Source organism: Leptonychotes weddellii, chromosome 2 (assembly GCF_054177405.1).
Source record: "Leptonychotes weddellii isolate Sample4059 chromosome 2, ASM5417740v2, whole genome shotgun sequence".
Classification (NCBI taxonomy): domain Eukaryota; kingdom Metazoa; phylum Chordata; class Mammalia; order Carnivora; family Phocidae; genus Leptonychotes; species Leptonychotes weddellii.
The window spans coordinates 116,526,075-116,547,161 of record NC_138370.1 but is presented as its reverse complement, the minus strand read 5'-3'; the positions used below and the strand labels follow the sequence as shown (position 1 = coordinate 116,547,161).

Genomic DNA, 21,087 nt, shown 5'->3' with positions numbered 1-21,087 from the left:
CACTGCTCACTCTCTCTCTCTCTCTCTGTAAAAAAAACTATTAAAAAAAGTGCTGACAAACTCTCTCACCAACTGAGGGGCACAAAGAACGTGGGCAGGGCTCTGCTCTGCCTTCTGTGTCTGCTCTATCATAAGCAATCACTGTGGAGTTGGTTTTTCAAATACACCCTCCACCGGACATCTGACAGCAATGGATAATTTAAAGAATTATCTACCCTTAAATAGTATTTGGGAAGTTAAACACGACAAGGAATAATGTGTGCCAGTGTCCATTCAGGGGTGTTGACTGTCAAAACTTACTAGATTACTAGGTTTTATAGAGTGGGCCTCTCAAAGCACAGAACCCTAAGACAGAATCCTCTGCCAACCTCATAGAAAGTCCCATAAGGAAGAGCTGGCACCAACATTCTGGCTACCTCATCTTGAGTGAGATTTCCCAGGAAAAAGGTTTAAGACATTAATCTGAAAAGAAAAGAAACTATAATAACATCTTTTACTGAACACCTATACTGCCAGACTCCACACTTGGTGTTTTATAAAATTCACATACATGATTTCACCGTTCTCTCAGCACCTCTATGAGGGGAAGTATAATTATCCACATTTTACAGATAAAAAAACAGGCCCAGAGAGGGTCAGTAACCTGCCTGAGATGACAGAATGGACAGGAACCCAGGGAGCATTTGGTCAGTATAAACCCAAGGGCCACACCCTTTCCAATACGCCGGTGCCCGCAAAGCCTCAGGAACCGGCTCAAAAACAATTATACAGCTCATGCTTCTATGAAAGTATCTCTGGAGTTAAGCAGCGTCAGCATCAGAGAGTGCTACCTGCGGGATCCTTTCCGTGGTCTGCCACGGAACGAGAGGATTGCAGACACAGGTATGGGACCCCAGTGCAGACAGAGATGGCATCCAGATCAACGGTGAGGGGACAACGGACTCTCCATACAAGGGAACTAAAAAGGATCCCCACTACAAACCATACCTGCAAATAAATTCCAAGTGTATTTGGACCTAAAGACCCAAGTGTGAAAAACAAAACCCTGAACTTCGTAAAAGAAAATAAACAAGGCTGTCTTTATGATCTCAGGACTGGGAACGATTTCTTAAGCCACAAAAAAGCAAAAATCACAAAAAGTAAGAGATGCGACTACATCAAAATGAAAGACTTGTGTGCCAGAAAAAACATATATAAACTGAAAACGTAAGCCACAGACTGGCAGAAGGTACCTGCGAGATGTAGAAACGACAAAGAATTAGAACCCAGAGTAAATAAAGAACTCCTCAAGTACAGGGCCGGGGGGGTGGGGGTGGGGGAACGACAAGCAAAACTAAAAGGAAAATGGGCCACATTACCCAAGAGCAAACTCGAACAGCCAATAAGCAAATGCCAAGCTGTCCCACCTCAGCAGCGCTGCGAGTTACAAGCAGCAAGTGGTGGCGGCTCCCGGAGCGGCCAGAGTGACCGTGTGGCAACACCGGCCCGGAGAACCGGGACAGCTTGCAGAGCCTGCCTGAGGCGGTGTCAAGCAGCACCGCTGTTCCCGAGACGAATCTGGCCACAACCAGTGCAGCTCAGTTTATGATCGGTCCGTTCCAGTCGGAGCTGTCTCCTCTAGGGACACTCCAGCTCACCTACTGAGAGGGCATCTGTAAGGGTGTGTCCTAGAGCACCAGTCAGAGAACCAGTAACATGCACCAGTCCCCTAGGAGTCCATCAAAAGGGAAGGAGATGAATTCTGATATATTCATACAAAAGATATATGACAGCAGCTAAAATGAAAGTATTAGTTATTTACGTGGAGTTCAAAAACAGTGTTGAGCAAAAGAAGGAAGTTATAGAAGGTACAGAGAGTGTGCTGTATTTATGTAAAACAGAAACCCCACGAAACACTAATATGGTGCTGTTTAGGGAGAGTCGAAGACGTGGGGGACACGGGGGACGGGTGAGGGCGCACACCCGCACTGCTGCCTATGCAAACATGGCGGAACGGGAGCACCTTCCCGTTCTGAGTCACGCAGGACCAAGTGCGTGTGAGGATTCTTTCCCTGTTTTTCAACAGGACAGAAGTGGTGCACAACTGTGATAAAAGGACAAAGAGAAAGTGAAGGCTGGTTTAGACCGTCACAGCACCGTGTGCTGGGGACCCCGGAGCACACGAGAAGCTCCGTGCAGGGCACAAGGCATATCCTGGGGGCCTGACCCCCAGAAACTCAAAACGCTCGCATCTCATCTTACTTCTGGCAGAAGAGCTGGCCGCAGTTCCTGCAATGGTGCCGTCTCTCTGTCAGAGAAAACCGCACGGAGCAGCCCGAACAGCTGTCCCCTCCTTCATCCTTCACCCAGTGGTCAGCAGCGGAACGGCCCGGCTGGTCACTCACAGACCAGCTGAACACTCGGCCTCGACTGTCACCGACGAGGATCCTGCTGTGATCCCTGCAGGAGACATGACATGACACCGAGTCACCCCGGGGAAGGCCTCCGCAGCCACGCTGTCACTCCTGAGGTTCTTCAGGTTTCCGTGGATGTGTGTGCTGGGGTGGGGGCTGTGTGTATGAAGAGACAAAAGCAGAACCGAGCCCGAATTTACACTTTCGGCTCAGCTCTCCGGATCAAACCTTGCTGTAACCTGGAAGAACAGAGATTTACGCTCCATGCGCTGGCAGATTTCTTCCTCTGATCGGTCTGCTCAAGCCACGTCTGATACTGCAAACGACACCTGTTTTCCCCAAAGATGGGTCTGCACGTGTGGACCCAGGCTAAGCACGTGACTCCGTGGCGGGGGGCGGGGGAGCTGGCCAGGTCGGGCACTTACTTGGAGACGCCCAGGGCGGTGATCTCTGCGGGGTGTGCGTTGTCCTTCCGATCGAAGGCCGTGTGCATAGTTAGCTTGCTCCTGAACACCAGCTGCCGTTCCCACCGGTACCCTGGAGTGCAAGAGACATGACACCCTGAAGTGAGAGAAGCCGGCGTTCGGTAAGGGTGCCCTCATACGGTGCTCTCGAAAGTTAGGGTGCTGCATCGTCCAGTTAGAGCAGCTCTGCCTGTCCCAGCAGCCGCTGCCTCGGCTGCAGGTGAAGCAGTCTAGCTCAACACTGGTCGTGGGCCAGGCCAGGGAGCGCCCCGGTCGGAAAGATAGTGCAGAGATGGGGAAATCTTCAACGCGAGAAGAGGGAGTCTCTCCAGTCGGGAACCTGGCCTCTAGCTCTCTAACAGGCAAGCTACCTGTAAAGACAGTTTTATTTCTTTATCTGTAATCAGTAACTTGCCCATTTTCCCAAAAGCGTTCAGGATTTGTGAAGGAAGAAAGTTTTTGGTGGGAGGTGTTTTTCTTTAAGAAATGCCCAACGTAGAGCAAGCACCACTGTGGGGTAAGGAACTGAAGAGGCCTGCTCTGTGAGAGGCTGAGGTCACAGGGACGGGGTGCAGGGAGAACGAGAGGCCGCCGCCTCACTCCACCAGCCCTCATGCCACCCACAAGGAGCAGGAAATCGACAGCAGACTCCAAGTTACCGGGCTTCAGTCGGCTGTAATTCCGCACTTCCATGGGGCTGGGCTGAGGGTGGTTAAGGGGACCCTGCAGATGGGCTCTGGTCTGGCCCTCTGAATAGTTCACAAATACGAAGCCATCCTTCTCGTCCAGGCTGAGCTGGTCGGACCAGCGCCTGGAGTCATCGGAAGCACTGTCGGCGCACCAGACGGCCGCTGCTCGGCAGGAGGCCACCCGGGGCGCGTGGCTGCCGCTGGGCTGACGGGGCACGTCCTTGGGGTCCTGGCTGGCGCTCTGCTCATCCGCGTCCGAATCGCTGCTGTCCTCGTCCTGGGCTTCTGGCCCTGGGTGAGGCATGGGGAGAATGACAAAGCACACATATACACACACACACATTACGGGTAGACCTAGCTTGGTCCCACTGCTGTTTTTCTTCTACAAGTTAAGGCACGATATACATAGCATTTTAAGCTAAGTATAACAATAAAAAAAAAAAATTCCAGAAATTTCAGCTAGGTTACATACAGCAAAAAGGAAAAAAAAAAAAAGGAATTTCTGAGTTCAAAGACTGCTTTGGCCAAAATCCTGAGGTTGCCATTCCTGCTTTACAATGTGGCCCAGACCTGCCTTTACGAACGGCTCAGTGCCTGCTGCACCCTCCCTACCGGAGCTCAGCGGGCCAGCGCCAACTCTGTTCTCCATGGAGTCCGGCTGCCCCTCGCGACGAATGCCGCACATGCCGCTGGCCCGACTACACCGCTCTTCCCCATCTGGTTGTGTGTCCGTGTTACCCATCTGTCAAGGCACAGCTCAAACACTGCTTTCTCTAAAATCTCGCCTGGTGCCTGCAGCCCAAAGTAATTCCCACTTGTCTGGCCTCCTTGAACAGTTGTACGCCTCTCATGTTTGAATTCTCACCCCAAACTACTACTTCTGGATAATCTTTCTACAAGACAGTGGTCACCTTGGGAGAAGGGGCCCCAAGCACAGTGCCTTCCATGTGGCAGTCAGTGTAAATGACAACCTAGGTGAATCAATTATTGATGAAAGCTTTCATCTACTGATGTGGGGTTTTTCCTTCTTCCCATCGTTATTACGCATTTTCTTAACCCAACTCCCTACTCTCTTGCAAGAGAGTCTGCGGGAGAGAAAATTTATAAGAAATAAATATACAGAAATGGAAAAAAAGGAAAGTACAAACAAGTGTACAAGCACCAGCTCACTATACATACATATTTTTTTTTAAGCAAGAGAAATTACTTAGTTTGCCTTCCTTGTACTAACAGTAGTAGTCTAGTTAGCTGATTTTTTTCCAGTGGCTTATTACTACGAGCTTTAAGGTCTTCACTGATGAGCAGTCTTAGAAATGGCTTTCATTTCCAGTGAACCACTGGCTTGCCTTCCCTTTCACCCAGGCGACTGCCCTCGAGGCCTGCCACTCCTATGCTGTCCAAAGTCAACCCTTCCCTGTGGGCTGCTCTCCCCTCCGCCACTTCTATCAACCTCTGTCCACGATATAAACATATAAGAAGAAAGAAGACACACCAATATCTCTCCTTCCTGAATGTGACCTCTTCTACCTTATTCATCTCATCTTCTTGTGTTATTCACTTAAACCTTTGTTAAAGGAAAGGACAGACTTCTCACTTCTCCTAAGACTGCTTACTCCAATGTCTGACACCCAGCAGGTAACCTCCAAGTACTTACTGAACTGAACTGGATTTTTATGTCCCCAAACACCCAGATGACCTTTTTAGTGGAGCTGCAATGGACTCTGCAGAAACTTAGATGCATTAAGGTAAGAGAAGCATTAAAATGCCCTGCCCATTGGATCATTTGTTTTCTGGCAATGAAAGTAGAAGCTATTTTCCGCTTACAAAGAGAAGTGATTTATGCCTTTCTGAAAATAAGTCTTTTCCCTCATATCATCAAACTCATGTGGAATTCTCAGTGTACAAAAGTTAATCATGGAGAAACAATCTGAAGGCCAAAGTTAAAACCCCGTTCCTCTCGGGGAAGTCTATTGTACCAATTGTTCTAAATCAAAGTGGGGTAACTTCTCTGGAGATGAGCAACCCAGAGCAGATCTCAGCCTGGGTTTATGGCACCGCTTCTCATCATTTTGTATAGCAATCATCCATCTCTGTATTCCTCTCAAAAATCTTCAAGTGTTTCACAAATAACAGATAGTGGAGCACAGAGCACCAAGCTTCAGTTTGAATAAAAGCCCTTTTTCAAAGGCGGGCCTAGGGAGGGGATTCTGGTCTGCCTCCGTGAATACCTTACAAACATGATGCCAGCCTGTCACACATACTGAGCCTGATAAGTGATGAGCAGAACAGATGTGGGACTGGGGGCCGTCCGATTTCTCCACCACTGCGCCCTCCAGATGTGCTCTGTATTTTCAGAAGTGAAGGCCTGAGCCTTTGGTACTCCGGGAAGCTAGCAGCTATGTTTACCCTACTAGGATGAGGAAGCCAAGCACGACATAGCACACCACGTAGTGCCTGGTGAGCTGGCGAAGTCTCAGGTGCCCGCCCCACGACCTCCCCCGAGCCGGAGGGCATTCATGCCTCTGACAGCCACACTCGACCTTAGGCTACTGTTCATGCTGTTTGATGTGAGTTTATCCTCAGTGACCTCAAACAAACAAACAAACAAGAAATATGAAAACTATGGAATAATTAGAAAGTATCCAATACCTATTTGTGCTTCTGGACAGTCTTCCTGCATTTCTAGGACTTCAACAGGCTCGGGAGCTGGTGTTTCAGGAACTTGCAAAAATTCCATTCTCCAAAACTGAATTTAAGTAAGTATGAAAATAAAAACGTTAAGCAGCTTAAAGAAACAATTTATATGTGACTGGATGAAGATGAGCTCTTGGGGTTAAACACGTATCTCTTATTATTGTGTCTAATTAAATTTCCCTCTATCTTGAAAACTGTGGGAGAGAACTGTGTGCACATAAATAGCGCTTTCCGAACCAGGTTCCATGAGATGTTGATGGGTGTTTTGTGGTGAAGGGAAAAGGACTGTGGTCAAGTTAGTTGGAAAAACATGGTTCAACTAAACACACTTTTATTTCCAACAAAACCCCAAGAGTCTTGCAAGCATGAAGGCACGCAGTAAGCAGGATTGCCAAACGCATTTGGCTCTGGAGCTTTTCCCTAAACGCCTCAAGAACAGAGTCATCTGAAACACCACTCTGGAGGCAGCAGACGTCAGGGTGTGCCTGTTGTCTGAGGCACAGGGTGTGGTGTGGCGGGGGCTGAGAGCCTCATCTTTGCGCAGCCATTGACCGTGACTACACGGCGGCAATCAGCTGCTCTCTGCTTTTACAAAGAGCACAGCTCAAGAAAATAGGCACAAAGGAAAACCTCCGCAATCAGCTGCTCTCTGCTTTTACAAAGAGCACAGCTCAAGAAAATAGGCACAAAGGAAAACCTCCTGAGAGAGAGACCCAAGTATTTGGAAAGACTGTGAAGGTAAATACTCCATGGATTCTCTTTTCTGTAGAAGCCCAACACGAAGAAAACTACGAAAAGGATAAACTAGGGTTTGGGTGAAATCATCTAGGATTCTAGAGAGGGACTGGACAACGGGAGTCCTCGGACAGCATCTTCCAGCTGTGATTCTCTGTAGACAAGAGACAGTCCCTGTTTTCCCCACAGAAGCCCTCTGAGAGGCCAAAAAGCCAATACTTTAGTGATTTCTGTGTTTAGCAATCTATGGGGACATGAAAATCATGCTTAAGTGACCCTGGGTGAAGCTGTCCAGTGGTGAGTGGCACTAACAGATCAGGTTAGGGGTAAGGAAGGGGCGAGAACCCAGTGGCCGAGGCCTGTTTGAATGTGGGCAAGAGTTTGCTCACTGACAGCACCGCAGACAGCTCCGCAGGTCCCAGGTAAGCAGGGCGGCAAGCACCTAGCGTGGCTCCTCACCGCGGACTTACCCGGACCACGCCGTCTGAGTGCCCCGTTACTATGACGTTCTGCGTGTCCCACTCGTTCATCTCTGAAACGCAGCAGCAGACAATCTGCTGGCTCCTGCCTGTGAATGTGTTCACGCTCACGACAGGGTTCCCGTTGATGCTCCACACGTGGATGTGCGTGCCAGCGCAGGACACAATGTCCCCCTGAGAAGGTAAAACAGCCTCTTCACTCTCTTTGCTCCCTTCATACCACATTTTGGTTTCAGAAGCAAAGTCAATCTTGGGTCTAGCTCTCAAAGAAACCTCCTAAGTTCTTCGACCGGAGGCTCGGGATTTCTGAGGCAGCCTGGAATTCAGTGCTTGCTGACCGAAAAACATACCCCGAACAGAGAGGCCTCTTAAAGAACTTGTGGGTGAGCGGCTGCGGCGGCGTGGGGGTGTTTGGCACGCACACCAGGGTAGGAGCCCTTCCACGCTCTCGGCTTATGCCCCAGCACACTGCTGCGTCATGCTTTACTCTGGGGAAAGCTGCCTGTGACCAAAGGCGGTGGGGCACCACTCTTGTGCCTCCCACGGTTTACAAAACCTCTTTATACCTTCCACTTAGAGCCAGGAATCCACCTCCACTTAATTTTACAAAACGAGTCCAATCACCAACAGCGTAAGGCAGAAGAGAAATCTTTCAGTCTAGATACAGCTGTATCTCTCTTTTCAATAAATAAGGATGAAATGCTGGCAACATTGTAGCATCCTACTTTACAATTTGTATTCATAATAAGGGGAGGAGAATGAGGGAAAAAAAAGAAGAAAATTAGAATAAAGGTCACTTCTTGGCCAGCTGGATAAACCTGCAGACTCCTTAAGCTGTTAACGCAGGTTTTTGTAAGTTCCAAAGACAGAAAAGAACAAGCTTTTCCCTTAAACTCTACCAGGCAGGGCTCTACCCAACCTGGTGAGACTCCAACCCACTCCTGTTACAGGAATGAAGACGCTTCCGGAGCATCTACCGTGTGTCAGTTAGTGTAGAGGACACTTCTGACATTCCATTTCATCCTTCAACATCTGTGAGGTTACCTGTACTAGCCCCGCTTTAGGAGGGATCAAAGTCAGGTGCAAAGACTGTAAGGAACCTGCCTAACGTCACAGGATAAAGATTTGAAGCCAGCCCTTTCTGGCCCCAAAGCTTATGTACCACACCACGCTGCTAAGACAGCCTGGAAGTCATGATGCTAGGCACTGACTTTAGAAATGACCCAGGGACTTTCAGTACAGCCGGCAGGCACACGAGGACCTACAGAAATAGGAAGCCGGCCATCAAAAGCGGGGGAAACCGGAAGCTGAACAGCAGCATCGACTCAAGAAAGAAGGGAAGGGGGAGCCAAGGGCGGCAAGGTAAGGAGGCCTGGGGCGCTCCCAAACCACCCTCTGTGCGGGTCTTGCTACTGCTCCCGTCCCCCCTCTGTCCTTCTACCAAGATGGCAAGAACCAAACCCAAACCCAAACAAAAGTGATACTTAGCCAAGCACTGCTGTGTCTACCTCTGATTCAGCCACTGCACCACCTCGGACACTGAGTGTGAGCAGCTGTGCTGTAATTAAGGGGCTCAGTCTCTGCAAGGGGCGAGAGGCCACTGCTGCATCCGGCCCCGCGCCAGGCTCTCATCCTGTACTCCAGGGTGCCTCAATCAGGGAGCATCAGAGCAAATCCTGCGGCTACGGGCGTAAAGCAGAAGAGGAGGAGCTAAAGGGCAGCCGCAAGGTCGCTTACGCCCAAAATGCAGACTGAAATAAGGCAGACTTGATACTGGCTGCAAAAATATGACAGAAGTAGAAATCTTTTCATGTGTTATTAAGAGATTACAAAAGCACTGTAAAAGGGAAAAATCAAACACATCTGGGGTGTCTGCTGCAACTACGGCAATCCATTGCAGAATAACAACTGCAATCCATTACAGAATAACTGACTGTAAATAAAATTCTCAGTATTTAAGTGAAAAACAACTCCAAAACAAAGCGCTCAAAATAGTGCCACAAAGCATTTGACTCAGGGCAATCCTGCCAGGTCAGAGCCATTCTGTTGCATTGAGGTTTTCGTAAAGCTCTTAGGTACATGTGTTTGTAGGACCGAGGTGCTGTTCCAAAAGCATCTTAAACCTTTCAGATATACCAAAAAATGAATTTGACTTTTACCCCTGCATACTCTCCCCTCCCTGCCAGGTGTGGTGGCTCTTACTATTACCAGACATACCACCTGCCATTCACTACAACTGAATTTCTTTTTCCTTCTTTGACTGATTACAAGGTATCTGACTAAAAGCATACTACTTAGTATTTTCTGGTGTAAATTAAGGATGCTGCATTCCTCCAAAGGAAAGCTGTCTGTGTGGGTGATGATATGATGTGGCTACGTGATTTCACACAAGAGGACCCCAGGACAGCACTAAGGGTAAGGGAGGGAATGAGTACACATAGCTAAGAAGCAGTGAGGCTGGGGAGTTCTGGTCAGTTTGCAAGACCGATTTGCATATGTGGGCATCACCAACATACAAATGTGGCAACTTGTCCCTCAGACACAGGGACCTCAGTCTTTGTATAACATACCCTTAGCTTCCCCTGATCCCCACACACCTCGGCAATGACCGTCCTCCCCTCACCCCACCTTAGGTGGGTGTGGTCTCCATGGGGGACTCCTAGGCTGGTGCATTAATTTTATGCTGACTCATTTATTTATACATAAAATATTTATTTATGAGAAGAGATTAATATCCTTCAGTAAGTTTGGGATAACTTTGAAAATAGTTCTGTAACAACTCTGCTCGTTTGGTTCCCCAAATGTTACTCTTTTCACCTTACATAATAAATAAAGACAATGTATTTCATAAAAATGTCAATACAATTCTAACATTCTTAACAGATCCTACAAATTCCTTGTTTTCAAAAAAGCCTATTCTAGAATGTTGTTTTGAACCAAATCTTGCTCTTCAAAGTATGCAGCAGTGAATGGATTTTAAGACAAATTTATCTCTGAGTTACAAACTTTAATATCCATTTGCTTTTTGCATAAATCAAGGAACATGTAGTAGCATTTATGAAATGAATGTCTATCAACTTAGAAAACACTCAGAGTCTTTTTTGTTTACATTAGCCAGAAATACTTGTTTTCCTCACCATAAACCAAGTGGGCAACTGACTACTTACTGTTAATTCATTGATACAAAGAGCAGAAACTGGAGCTCGATGGCCTCGGAGCTGGGTTAGGAATGACAGTTTGTTCAGATCCCAAATGATGCAGGTTCGGTCACGGGACCCGCTGACAATTATGTGATAGGCCAATGACGCTGTGGCGCAGGTGACAGTATCCGTGTGGCCAAGTAAGGCCTACGAAGGAGAAGAGAAAAAACCAGGCTGATCACCGTGACGGTGCTCCCTGAGGGGCTCCAGAAGGTCCTGGCTGCACTAGGAGTGAGGGAAGCATGTGCTGGGAGAAGCAGCGTCTGCAAAGTCTTCCTTCTTTGCCGACTGTCCTTGCCTCATCCCATTGTGGGGAAGTCTGGGGGACTCTGGAGGCTCTGACCTCCATTTTTACATCACTTCTTTCCTGGACCTGGGCTAGAATCTTAGAAGGGAGAATGGAAGCTGTGACCCAGCTTGGATTTTTTCATCCCGTTTCTACATGGAGATGCATCAGTTATGCACCCCCCCACCCCCAAAGTACAGAATTTAAACTGGGCATTGATTCTTTTATGCCGTGTCCTGTTAGTCTAAGAAACTATAACTGGATGGGTCTTTAAAAAATGCACATATGGTAAGGCCTGCCTGGTGATGGTACATGGTCCTAGCAAGATAAAGGGAAGGTGTGCTGAGCTCCTGTTACTGACCTGGACACGTCTGTGCCCAAGAGATCTTCTTCAGACTACAATAGGAACTTTTGTCTTCTGCTAGAACATGAAGAGAAACAGGACCCAGGGAAACGGCAATGTGGGAGAGCAAGCATTTCAGAGAAGACGATTCAGATTACTGTTAAGAGTTCCTGAGTATTTAACTATTTAAATAATGAGTTGGCTTACAATGTTTTGTCATACATAAATCCTTTCTGTATGCTCAGCAAACCCCAGGAGGCTGTTTTAAATAAGAAGTGCCTTCTACTGAGTGGGTTACTGGCTGGCACGCTAGCTTCAAAGCCTATTTTCTAAATGGAAAATACTGTAAGCAAGAGAGTCTGGATCAGCAAACTAAAATGTCAACCTTGTATTTGGAATAACGGGGTGCTTAGATCATTTTTAGAAATAGTACCGTCTCATTTCATTTCTTTTTAAAGACCCATTTCTAGCAAAAGAACATATTTTTTTTATTTTGTCCATTATACCTGAAGCACCTTGTTATTAAAGAAGCTTTGTAGTTTCTCTAGAGTGCAGGCCACCGAGATGGAATATATCCATCTTCTGTTTATTCTGTTACCTGTTTGAGAGTGAGGGTCTTAGCCTTTTCTTTCGAGGTGCCCATCTCCCAGACACAAACAACTGTGCTCGTTCCACCTGTGATGACCAACTTGGGGTTGGGGCAGATTGCACAGAGAATCTGGCCCCACTCAGACAAACATTCATAAACAGTCACTACCTATAAAATAAAACAGATGTGAGACACACATGCCATCAAGTACTATCAACTTCGGAATCACAACGAGCATGCTGAGCGAAGGAGAGCCCCCATGTAGGCGCCTCACAGGCAAATGCATACGTACATCCTGGGCTGAATTTCCACTGAGGCTCTACCCTGAACCAGCCCTACAGCCTCCGAACTGCAGTTGCTGTGAGAAACCATAGTAAAAAGGACTTTGCTCCTAGTGGGTGTCTTCAGTTTCTCCAGTCGAGGAAAATGATGTTCCCTGAGGGGCTCCAGAAGGTGATGCTGTGTACGAGGCAGAGGATAATCTGGTAGAAGGCTGTGTTTGCTACAGCCAGTTAGAGGTAAACGGAAATCATGAGTGCTGCCATTTAATGAGAAGCTTAACTAGAGTTGTGTCACAGCGCAATGCACAGACTTGCGCAAGCTAGATCCCGCCTGCCGTTAGGAGGAGACTGGCAGAGGGCAAGCCCAAGGCACCGGACAGCCACGCCGCAGGGCCTCTCCGAGAGCTACTATGGGACTCCACACAGTAGCTGCTGTGGCCTGGGCGATGGGCTGACAGGTTTTCCATCAGCCGCTTAAGAGTACTGAAACGGTACGTGGGCCAGATGGTGATCCACCGAAAAGACGCTCTTTCAGTGGTCAGAAATGTTGACCACCTGGCTGACTAGGATCTCTTGGAGGAATTCTGAGTGGGAGAGAAACTGCTAGAGCTCAGTACACAACTTTTGAAAAGCGGCTTGTTCTGTAGGAAACCCGCCTTGTCCACTAGTTCCTTTAACCTGATCTGAGGCTGCGAAGCTCTCCCTTCCTCTGGGCTCTGGCAGGAGCGGTTGACTAGCCCTTGGACTGGGCTCTTCCCACCTCTTTCAAGCAGGATATCCAAACCACAAAAGAGCAAGAATAAATGAGTGAGCAAGAAACAATGCAAACCTTGTCTGACTCATAGGTTCCCAGCCTGCAGCTGAGGTCCGCATAGCCCCAAGCGAAAGTTTTGTTCCAGGTTGGTGGGATAAGAACCTTATTCTGTTCTACTGCAAGAATGCCTTTATCTGTGCACACTATTTGGCCCACAGGCTCTTTAAGTTCTGTAAAAAACAAATCAACAGATCAGAATAGGGACAAAGAAAATGAACCTCATGATCCTATAGGGGATCATCATTTCATTTGTTTGTAGGAATCAAGCCTCCTGACACATACATTAGGACAAAATGAGCTTAGAGGGAGAGCTTGGCTTTTGAGTCTCCGCTGGGTGATGGACATGGACCCTGACAGGTGTTCTGCAGGGCTTCCTTCTGGCTTTCCTGCCTCTTGAAGACTTGGGTTTGGCTCCTAGCAACTGGCCTGTCTTCTTGACCATTAGGACCGTGCAGAGTAATCTGAGATGCTCTCCAGAATCCATACACAGACCTTCAACCAGTCTAGGCCTGCAGCACCTCCCAAATGATATCCAGCCTTAGACTTCCAGAAGGAAGGACATGCCGTCCCCCATGAGGTCCGACCCCCTGCCCTGCCCTGCCCTGCCCCAGGACACTGCCGAGCACGCCGGTGTTCCGTAACCGTCACCCGCGGTGAGTGGGGCTGGTACAGGGCGGTCTGTGTCATGAGCCCAAAGAGCACCGAGCGGGGAGCCTATCCAATCAACCAGACTGATACTGCAATTTTTAGATTTAACAGTGGCAACTTTAAGCCTTTACAAAAACCTTTTTTCATTCTAAGAAAAATATCCACTTGAAAAAGTATTTTATTTATTTAATTTTTATTTATTTATTTGAGAGAGAGACAGAGCATGAGTGGAGGGGGAAGAGAGCAGACGCTTAATGGACTGAGCCACCCAGGAGCCCCCAAAAAGTACTTTTAGAGAAGTCATAGCCACATTAGATAAAAAACAGATACTTTCAGTTGGCTTATTAAAAATGCAGTCTTTTTACTGCTATGTCTAAATTGGCAGAACACATACAAATGAAGATTACAAAGGTTTTTCTACATATATAATATAATGTTGAGCTACAAGATTTGGTGTATTAGAGTTTTCGCTGTCTGAGCAGGAGGAGAAACCCGTTTGGTTCTTTTTGATGAAAAAATCCAACAGGCCAAAAAACCCCAAACCAAACCAAAACAAAAGGAAAAGGAGAAAATCTAACAGGTATTTGGTGATAGAAAGTATAGCACTTATTACAAAGGACACTAATGTTGAAAGGCACACGTTACTGCTAAACTAGGATTATTAACTACGCCCACAGCATCAGGAAGCACAGGTTGACTTCCTGTCACCTCACCTTTTACAGGTGTTAGAGAAGGCCTCAGGTTGTCCAGGTGATGGAAAAAGATCTTGTCACTTGTAGACCCCAGGGGGGCAGAGGCGCTCATACTGTCTCCATTCAGTCGGCTCCTCACTCGCTTTGGTGGATGAGGTTTCTTAAATAACTGGGATGAGAGAGGATGACACATTTTACAATGAAAGCTAACATTTATTGAGCCCTTTAAATGCCAGCTATTATGTTTTTATTTCACTTGCACTTCACAAGGACCACTAGGCACTCCATTACCACGCCTTTCATTTGAGGAAAGAACCTTTAAGGAGGCTCAGAAGAAGGCTGGAGGTCTCCCATCTTGCAAGCAGGGATGGGTCCATGATACTTTTTAAAAGCCTGGGTTACCACCATGCTCTATGCTACTCTGACTTCCTAACTTTTCAGGGGTAAATGAATCTACTCAAACTATAGTCGATCAACAATTATTTTCCAATGATTTTTAAAAAGTAACCAATTCTTTACAGCCAGATACCATTCTGTACCACTGAGGGCAGACTGACATTCTGAGTTATTTCTGGCTTCAACATGGCCTTTCAACATGACATCATTTTGGTGTCTTTTAGATGCTACTAATTTGTTCAAAGTATGAACACTGTTGCCTTCTTTTTACTTTGCAATGCTGTAAGGGGAAAAAAAGAAAATAGTCATGTAAGATGACTATTTTTTAAATACTGTAGATCTTCAAAATAGGCCTAGAGCCATTTCTGTTAGAAAACTGTTATCTGAGGAAGATATCTGGAAAATCTTAGATAAAATGAGATTTAAAATGACTAGAAAACCTTCACACTTCGTGAATGTGACATTCTGGATTTCCAGAAGAAAAAATAGAAAAAAATGCTTTGTAAAGAGAAAGATATTTTAGGCATCCAAACATTTAAAAACCTTGTTCCTATCTTATCTACATATATCAGGGTTCTGTTATTTTCTTTAAATGACACAGACTCTGTAGTTGTATAAAAAGACTCCCCTACTTTAAAGCATGTTCATGAATGGACATTTGCTGAAGAGCTTTTTTTTTAATACAGATATCACATTAATAAGTTCTTTTTTTTTAAAGATTTTATTTATTTATTTGACACTGAGAGAGAGCACAAGTAGGCAGAGCGGCAGGCAGCAGGAGAAGGAGCCACAGACTCCCCCATTGAGCAGGGAGCCCCACATGGGGCTCGATCCCAGGACCCCGGGATCATGACCTGAGCAGACATTTAACTGACTGAGCTACCCAGGCGCCCCTGCTGAAGAACTTTTAAGAGGACCCAAGGATAGAGCACCTCACCAGGTCAGGGTATATAACAATGTATGGATATGCTGACTGTAAAACCTAGATTTTCTAGGATGACATACTTTGAAGGACTCTATCAGTCACTGGAATGTCTGAAGAATATTCAAACTTTAGTTCCCAGGCTGTCCACCTCTTAAACTCAAAAGGGACTGAAATTCTGTGACAGTACATGTGTCTTGATTTTTTCGTTCAGAATACTTCTCAGAGGGTATGAAACACAGTTCTTGCGCTTGTAACCCTCAGAGAAAAGGAAAGGTTTAACTACAATTCTTCAGCTGCGATTAGAGTTTATCAATAAGCATTTCACTTTAAAAGTAAACACAGTTCTGGGGCGCCTGGGTGGCTCAGTCAGGTGTCCAACTTGGTTTTTGGCTCAGGTCTTGGTCTCGGGGTTGTGGGATCGAGCCCTGCATTGGGCTGGGCGTGGAGCCTGCTTGGGGCTCTCTTTCTCCCTCTCCCTCTGCACCCCCCTCTCTAAAAGTAAACACAGTTACTCAGTTGGGGGATCAGACTACGCTGTGAGTGGTGCAGTTACAGGCTCTTCTGCTGTCTGTTGTATGAAGAAGTGCCATTGTTCTGACTGTTCCCAACCATCAACCCTGGAAACCTCCAAGCTGGTTAATGTACAAAAAGGGAGCCCAAGAGAGGTATCTGAGGAAGGTACAGAGAAGGATGTCTGGGCCAAAGTGCAGACCCGGGGCATTTGGGAAAGCTAGGTGGTTTGGATGGCCAGCAGAGTGTGCCTTTCCCACAGGGCTGGTTCCTCCTGGCGCATCACACCCTCCTGCTGTGCTCTGAGGACGGGGAGGAGAGACGGCATAAAGTCTCTTAACTGGGCTTCGCTCATCATGAAGGTGAGAGATCTACAGCACTTGGGTGCTGAGTGGCTACACTCTTGGTTTTTCTGTTCAGGTTCCAGATGGTGGTTACAGCAGCTAGTGCAGGGCTGGTTCTAGGCATTCCCACGGCATGCGCTCTCCTACCAGAGCACTCATCACACCTGCATCACTATCTAATCCAGATCACCACTATCTGTTCCCTCGACTACTATTAAGAGCTTCCGAGGTGGTATTCTGCTCCTAACTTGGTTCCCCTACAGTGTGTGCGTGTATGAGACTATAGACAGAATGATCTTTATTTTTCAGGTTTTATTTTCATTCCAGTTAGTTAATGCACATGGACAGAATGATCTTTAAAGTCTAAATAAGGGGGAGCCTCGGTGGCTCAGGTGGTTAATTGTCTGCCTTTGGCTCAGGTCATGATCCCACGGTCCTGGGATCAAACCCCACGTTAAGCTCCCTGCTCAGCAGGGATCCCGCTTCTCCCTCTGCCTCTCCCCTGGCTTGTGCACTCACTCTCATTCTCTCTGTCAAATAAATAAATAAATAAAATCTTTAAAAAAAGTCTAACTATGGGGGCACCTGTCTGGCTCAGTTGGTATAGCACGCGACTCTTGATCTCGGGGTTCTAAGTTCAAGCCCCACGCTGGGTGTAGAGATTACTTAAAAATAAAATCATAATAAATAAACAAATAAGTAAAAAATAAAGTCTAAATACGACCATGCCATTTCCTTGCCCAAAGTCAGCACTGGCTTCCTACTGGCCTTGGGACGAAACCCCATCTCTGTGTGCTGTGGCCCCCGAGACCCCATCTTCTTCCCTGATTGCAGATCTTATGCAGACATAGGAAAGCGCTCCCTGCACTCGTCTGTGAGGGGAAATTCTCTCTGAACAACATTTCTATTTACCTGGACTGCAAAAGGGAGGAGAAAGCAATAATCTTGGAACCTACTGAACCTATTGGGTGGCATGGCTCTTCAATAAAAACTTAGCCTAAACTTATTATATGGTCATTCACCATCTATAGCAATATTAGAGCTTAAAAAAATGAAGCTGAGAGCATCAATGATAAGAATATCCATACCTGTTTAGGGATCTGACCAAAGTTATTAATGAACCCTATGGTGGCTGTCTCCTTTAGTGGGTCATTTATGTTGTAGATATCCACTTGACCCTCATAAAAAAGATGGTGGAAGACATTTACAGCTTCTACTGCAGCAGGGCCTTGCTGTTTATAGCCAAAGATTAAGTCAATCCACTCATGCAGATGGGCACTCACGTAATCACATTCCAAAGCCTGTAATTTCAAAACACACGTTCAGTCACAGGCTGACTTTTATTACTTGCTCAGAAAGCAAAAACAATTGGCCAGTGTTCACAAGGAACTAAAATAACTAAAAATCATAAGAACAATATCTGTAATTTGAACAAATGGGTGCTATCTTGCTCAAGGTCCTCTCTTTGTATTGTGGTCAACGACCCAATGAAATTCAAATTCAGCTGCGAAGGGCGCTCCCATTACCTCACGGTGGACTCTGATGAATTCCCGTGGGTCCCCTTTTGCCCACGGTGGAAGGATAACATCTCCAAGCTTGGTGCCATTTTGTTTACAGCCTGTGCAATTAGATAAATTAAAAAGAAAATGAAAGATGGGATAAACAGTAACTTTACATTAAAATAACAGAGAAATAGTGGGTTATCAGAACTATGAAATTTTACTACCAGAAAGGACCCTCTGCGATCATCTACTCTGATATTTCCCTAAGTCTGCTCCTTAGAGAATTCCGTCAGAGAGATCATTAAGCATTAGCAAAACTGAGGGGCCCACCCTGTCAAATGACTTCAGAAAATGCTGAGTTATGCAAAGTTAAACATGTTTCTTCCTGCAAGACTCCTCAGAGGCACAGCCCTTCTCTAGGAGGGATATTAGACACAACATTCCTGAAATTTAACTGACCACAGGACTCCTTTTTAACAAAACATTTAGTGAGGCTACTGTTTTCAGTTTGGAAGAAAAGCTCAAATTCAATCCCCTTAGGACTGCGCATTTGGAAGACCATTAGCAATTTCTCTCAAATCTTCTTTTGTTTGGGCTTTTCCTGAATGCTCAGAGCTTGGTGAGTCATCAGCAGTGAACCAGTACTGAATTTTTTGTCTTAATGTTTTGACAAAATTTTGCCTCTCACATGGAGGAAGTTACAGAAGGAATACCTAACTTCTCAGTCACCAAGGAGTTTGAGTGTTCTCTTTGCTCAAGAGGAAATAAGAATACCAGTCTTCCAGAAACATTTGCAATACATGTGGCTTCTCCTATTTCTGATTCTTAAACTCTTGAGAGAGCTCTGTAGAACTGACATGTATTTTGCTGTAAGATTCTCATTAAAAAAATAAAATCTGAAATGTAACTTTTTGCTGTTAGTACATCATTTAACAGAAAAAAAAAAACCATCTGGAAAAACTATGGGGCTTCCTGGCAGAAACGAAAAATGCATACCAAGTGATATTTATTCCATGGAAACTGTTAATTTAAGTCATAGCTAGATAATTTGAAAAATATTAAAGAAAGTGTTTGCTATAAAATCTACCCCCATAATAAAACATATTAAATGGGATTGGCATCTCAGGAAACAGGTCCTGTCTTTTCATTTTTTGGAAGTAAAGACCAAAAAGTTAACTTTAGCTTATAGTTTTCCTAGATACAAGTCAGATGATCAATGTAAAAAATGACTCTATGAATAGTAATGTTGACTCACTAGCTCAACAGCAGTTGGGTAGATAAACAGTTATATTAGACATTTTCAGAGAAGTACAATTGTTCAAATTCTAGAACACAAAGGCAGTTTCAAGTGAGGGCCAATAAAAATATTTCCCACAGAAACAATCTTGTTCTTGTCATTGTTATTTGATGGCTTATTGACAATGTGATATGAAGTGAGAAACACAAAAATCAGTTTATTGTTTAAAGGAATGTCTTGACTTGGTTGGAAAAATTACCATATGACTTAAGAAAAAATGAAACAATCAAGTTATTACCACCCCTCCCCCTCATTATTCTCAGTCCACTCCCCTTGAAATATCACCCAAGTCCCCAGACTTAAAATATAATCTGCTTTTCAAAAAATATGCTTATCATCCCTAAAATTTATGCAATATAATTTTATTTCACCTGTACTAGCTGCAATTTTAAAATTCAAAGGGAACATTCTGCAGTATACTCTTGGTCTGATTCTGGTACCCTGCAGCTCCCCTCCATGTAGATCTACATCCAAGGGTATAAAGATAAGACAACGTAACTCATCCAAGAGCCAGGGAAAAACCCAAGTGCTCTTTGTTTTACATCATTTAAAGAGAGTAAAGATAATAAACAGTGTTGTTGGGTTTTTCTTTTCTTTTTTTTGGTAATTGAAGTGAAACTTACCTAACACAAAATTAGCCATTTTAAAATGAACAATTCCAGTGGCATTTAGTACATTCACAATTTTGTGCGGCCACCACCTCTATCTAGCCCTAAAACATTTTCATCACCCCACAGGGAAATCTTGTACCCGTTAAGCAGTGGCTCCCCATTCCTCCTGCCCCCCCGCCCCTGGGTAACCACCAATCTGTGTTCTGTGTCTACAGATTGACCTGTGCTGGATATTTCATATAATAGAATCATACATTATGCGATCTTTTGTGTCTGGCTTCTTTAACTTAGCATAATGTTTCTGAGGTTCATCCATGTTATAGCATGTATCAGTAATTCATACTTTTCCATGGCTGAATAACATTCCATTGTACGTACATTCCACAATTTGTTTATTCACTGATAGACATGTGGCCTGCTTCTACACTTGGCTACTGTGCATAATGCTGCTACGAACAGGTGTGGATATGTACTTTGCTTGAGTCCCTGTCTTCAGTTCTTTTGGACATAGACCTCAGGGTGGAACTGCTGGGTCATACGGTGATTCTATTTTTAACTTTTGAGACGCCAACAAGCTGTCTTCCACAGCCGCTGAGCCATGTTACATCCCCACTAGCAGTGCATGAAGCTTCTACTCTCTCCACACCCTCATCAGCTCTTGCTCTTTTCTGTTGCTGTGGCTTTCTGTTTTGACCACAGCCATCCTAGTGGATGTGAAGTGGTACCTCATCGTGATTTTCACTGGCATTTCCCTAATGACTAATGATGTTGAGCATCTTTTCATGTGCTTACTGGTCATTTGTATAACTTCTTTGGAGAAATGTTTACTTGGGTCATTGGCCCATTTTTAAATTGGATTATCTTCTTGCTGTTGAGTTGTAAGAGTTCTTTATATTCTGGACACTAGACCCTTATGAGATACAGCACTTGCAAATATTTTCTCCCATTCTGTAGGTGTTCTTTTCACCTTCTTCATAATGCTCTTGGATACAGAAGTTTTACATTTTGATCAAGTCCAAGTCATCCTTTTTGTTGTTGATGCTTGTGCTGTTGATATCCTACCTAAGAATGCATCAGCAAATACAAGATCACGAAGATTTATGTTTTCTTCTAAGAGTTTTACAGCTTTAGCTTTTTTTTTTTATAGCTTTAGCTCTTATATGCAAATAATGTTTTGTTTTTTTTTTAAAGATTT

At 45.3% G+C, this 21,087-nt stretch overlaps 1 protein-coding gene across 9 annotated transcripts in view; it reads right to left on the bottom strand.

The window, feature by feature from the left end:
• Nucleotides 1-21,087, bottom strand: part of WDFY3 (WD repeat and FYVE domain containing 3) — a 261,467-nt gene that overhangs the window by 4,392 nt on the left and 235,988 nt on the right. For all 9 annotated transcript variants that reach the window (XM_081812198.1, XM_081812197.1, XM_081812195.1 and 6 more), the window contains 11 exons: nt 18,009-18,100; nt 17,571-17,783; nt 14,329-14,476; nt 12,983-13,137; nt 11,882-12,040; nt 10,622-10,801; nt 7,446-7,628; nt 6,196-6,292; nt 3,517-3,837; nt 2,819-2,930; nt 2,242-2,439 (listed from right to left, as the gene is read on the bottom strand). In XM_081812198.1, the coding sequence (XP_081668324.1) occupies nt 2,242-2,439; nt 2,819-2,930; nt 3,517-3,837; nt 6,196-6,292; nt 7,446-7,628; nt 10,622-10,801; nt 11,882-12,040; nt 12,983-13,137; nt 14,329-14,476; nt 17,571-17,783; nt 18,009-18,100 (1,858 nt within the window). The remainder of the gene's footprint in view (nt 1-2,241; nt 2,440-2,818; nt 2,931-3,516; nt 3,838-6,195; nt 6,293-7,445; nt 7,629-10,621; nt 10,802-11,881; nt 12,041-12,982; nt 13,138-14,328; nt 14,477-17,570; nt 17,784-18,008; nt 18,101-21,087) is intronic.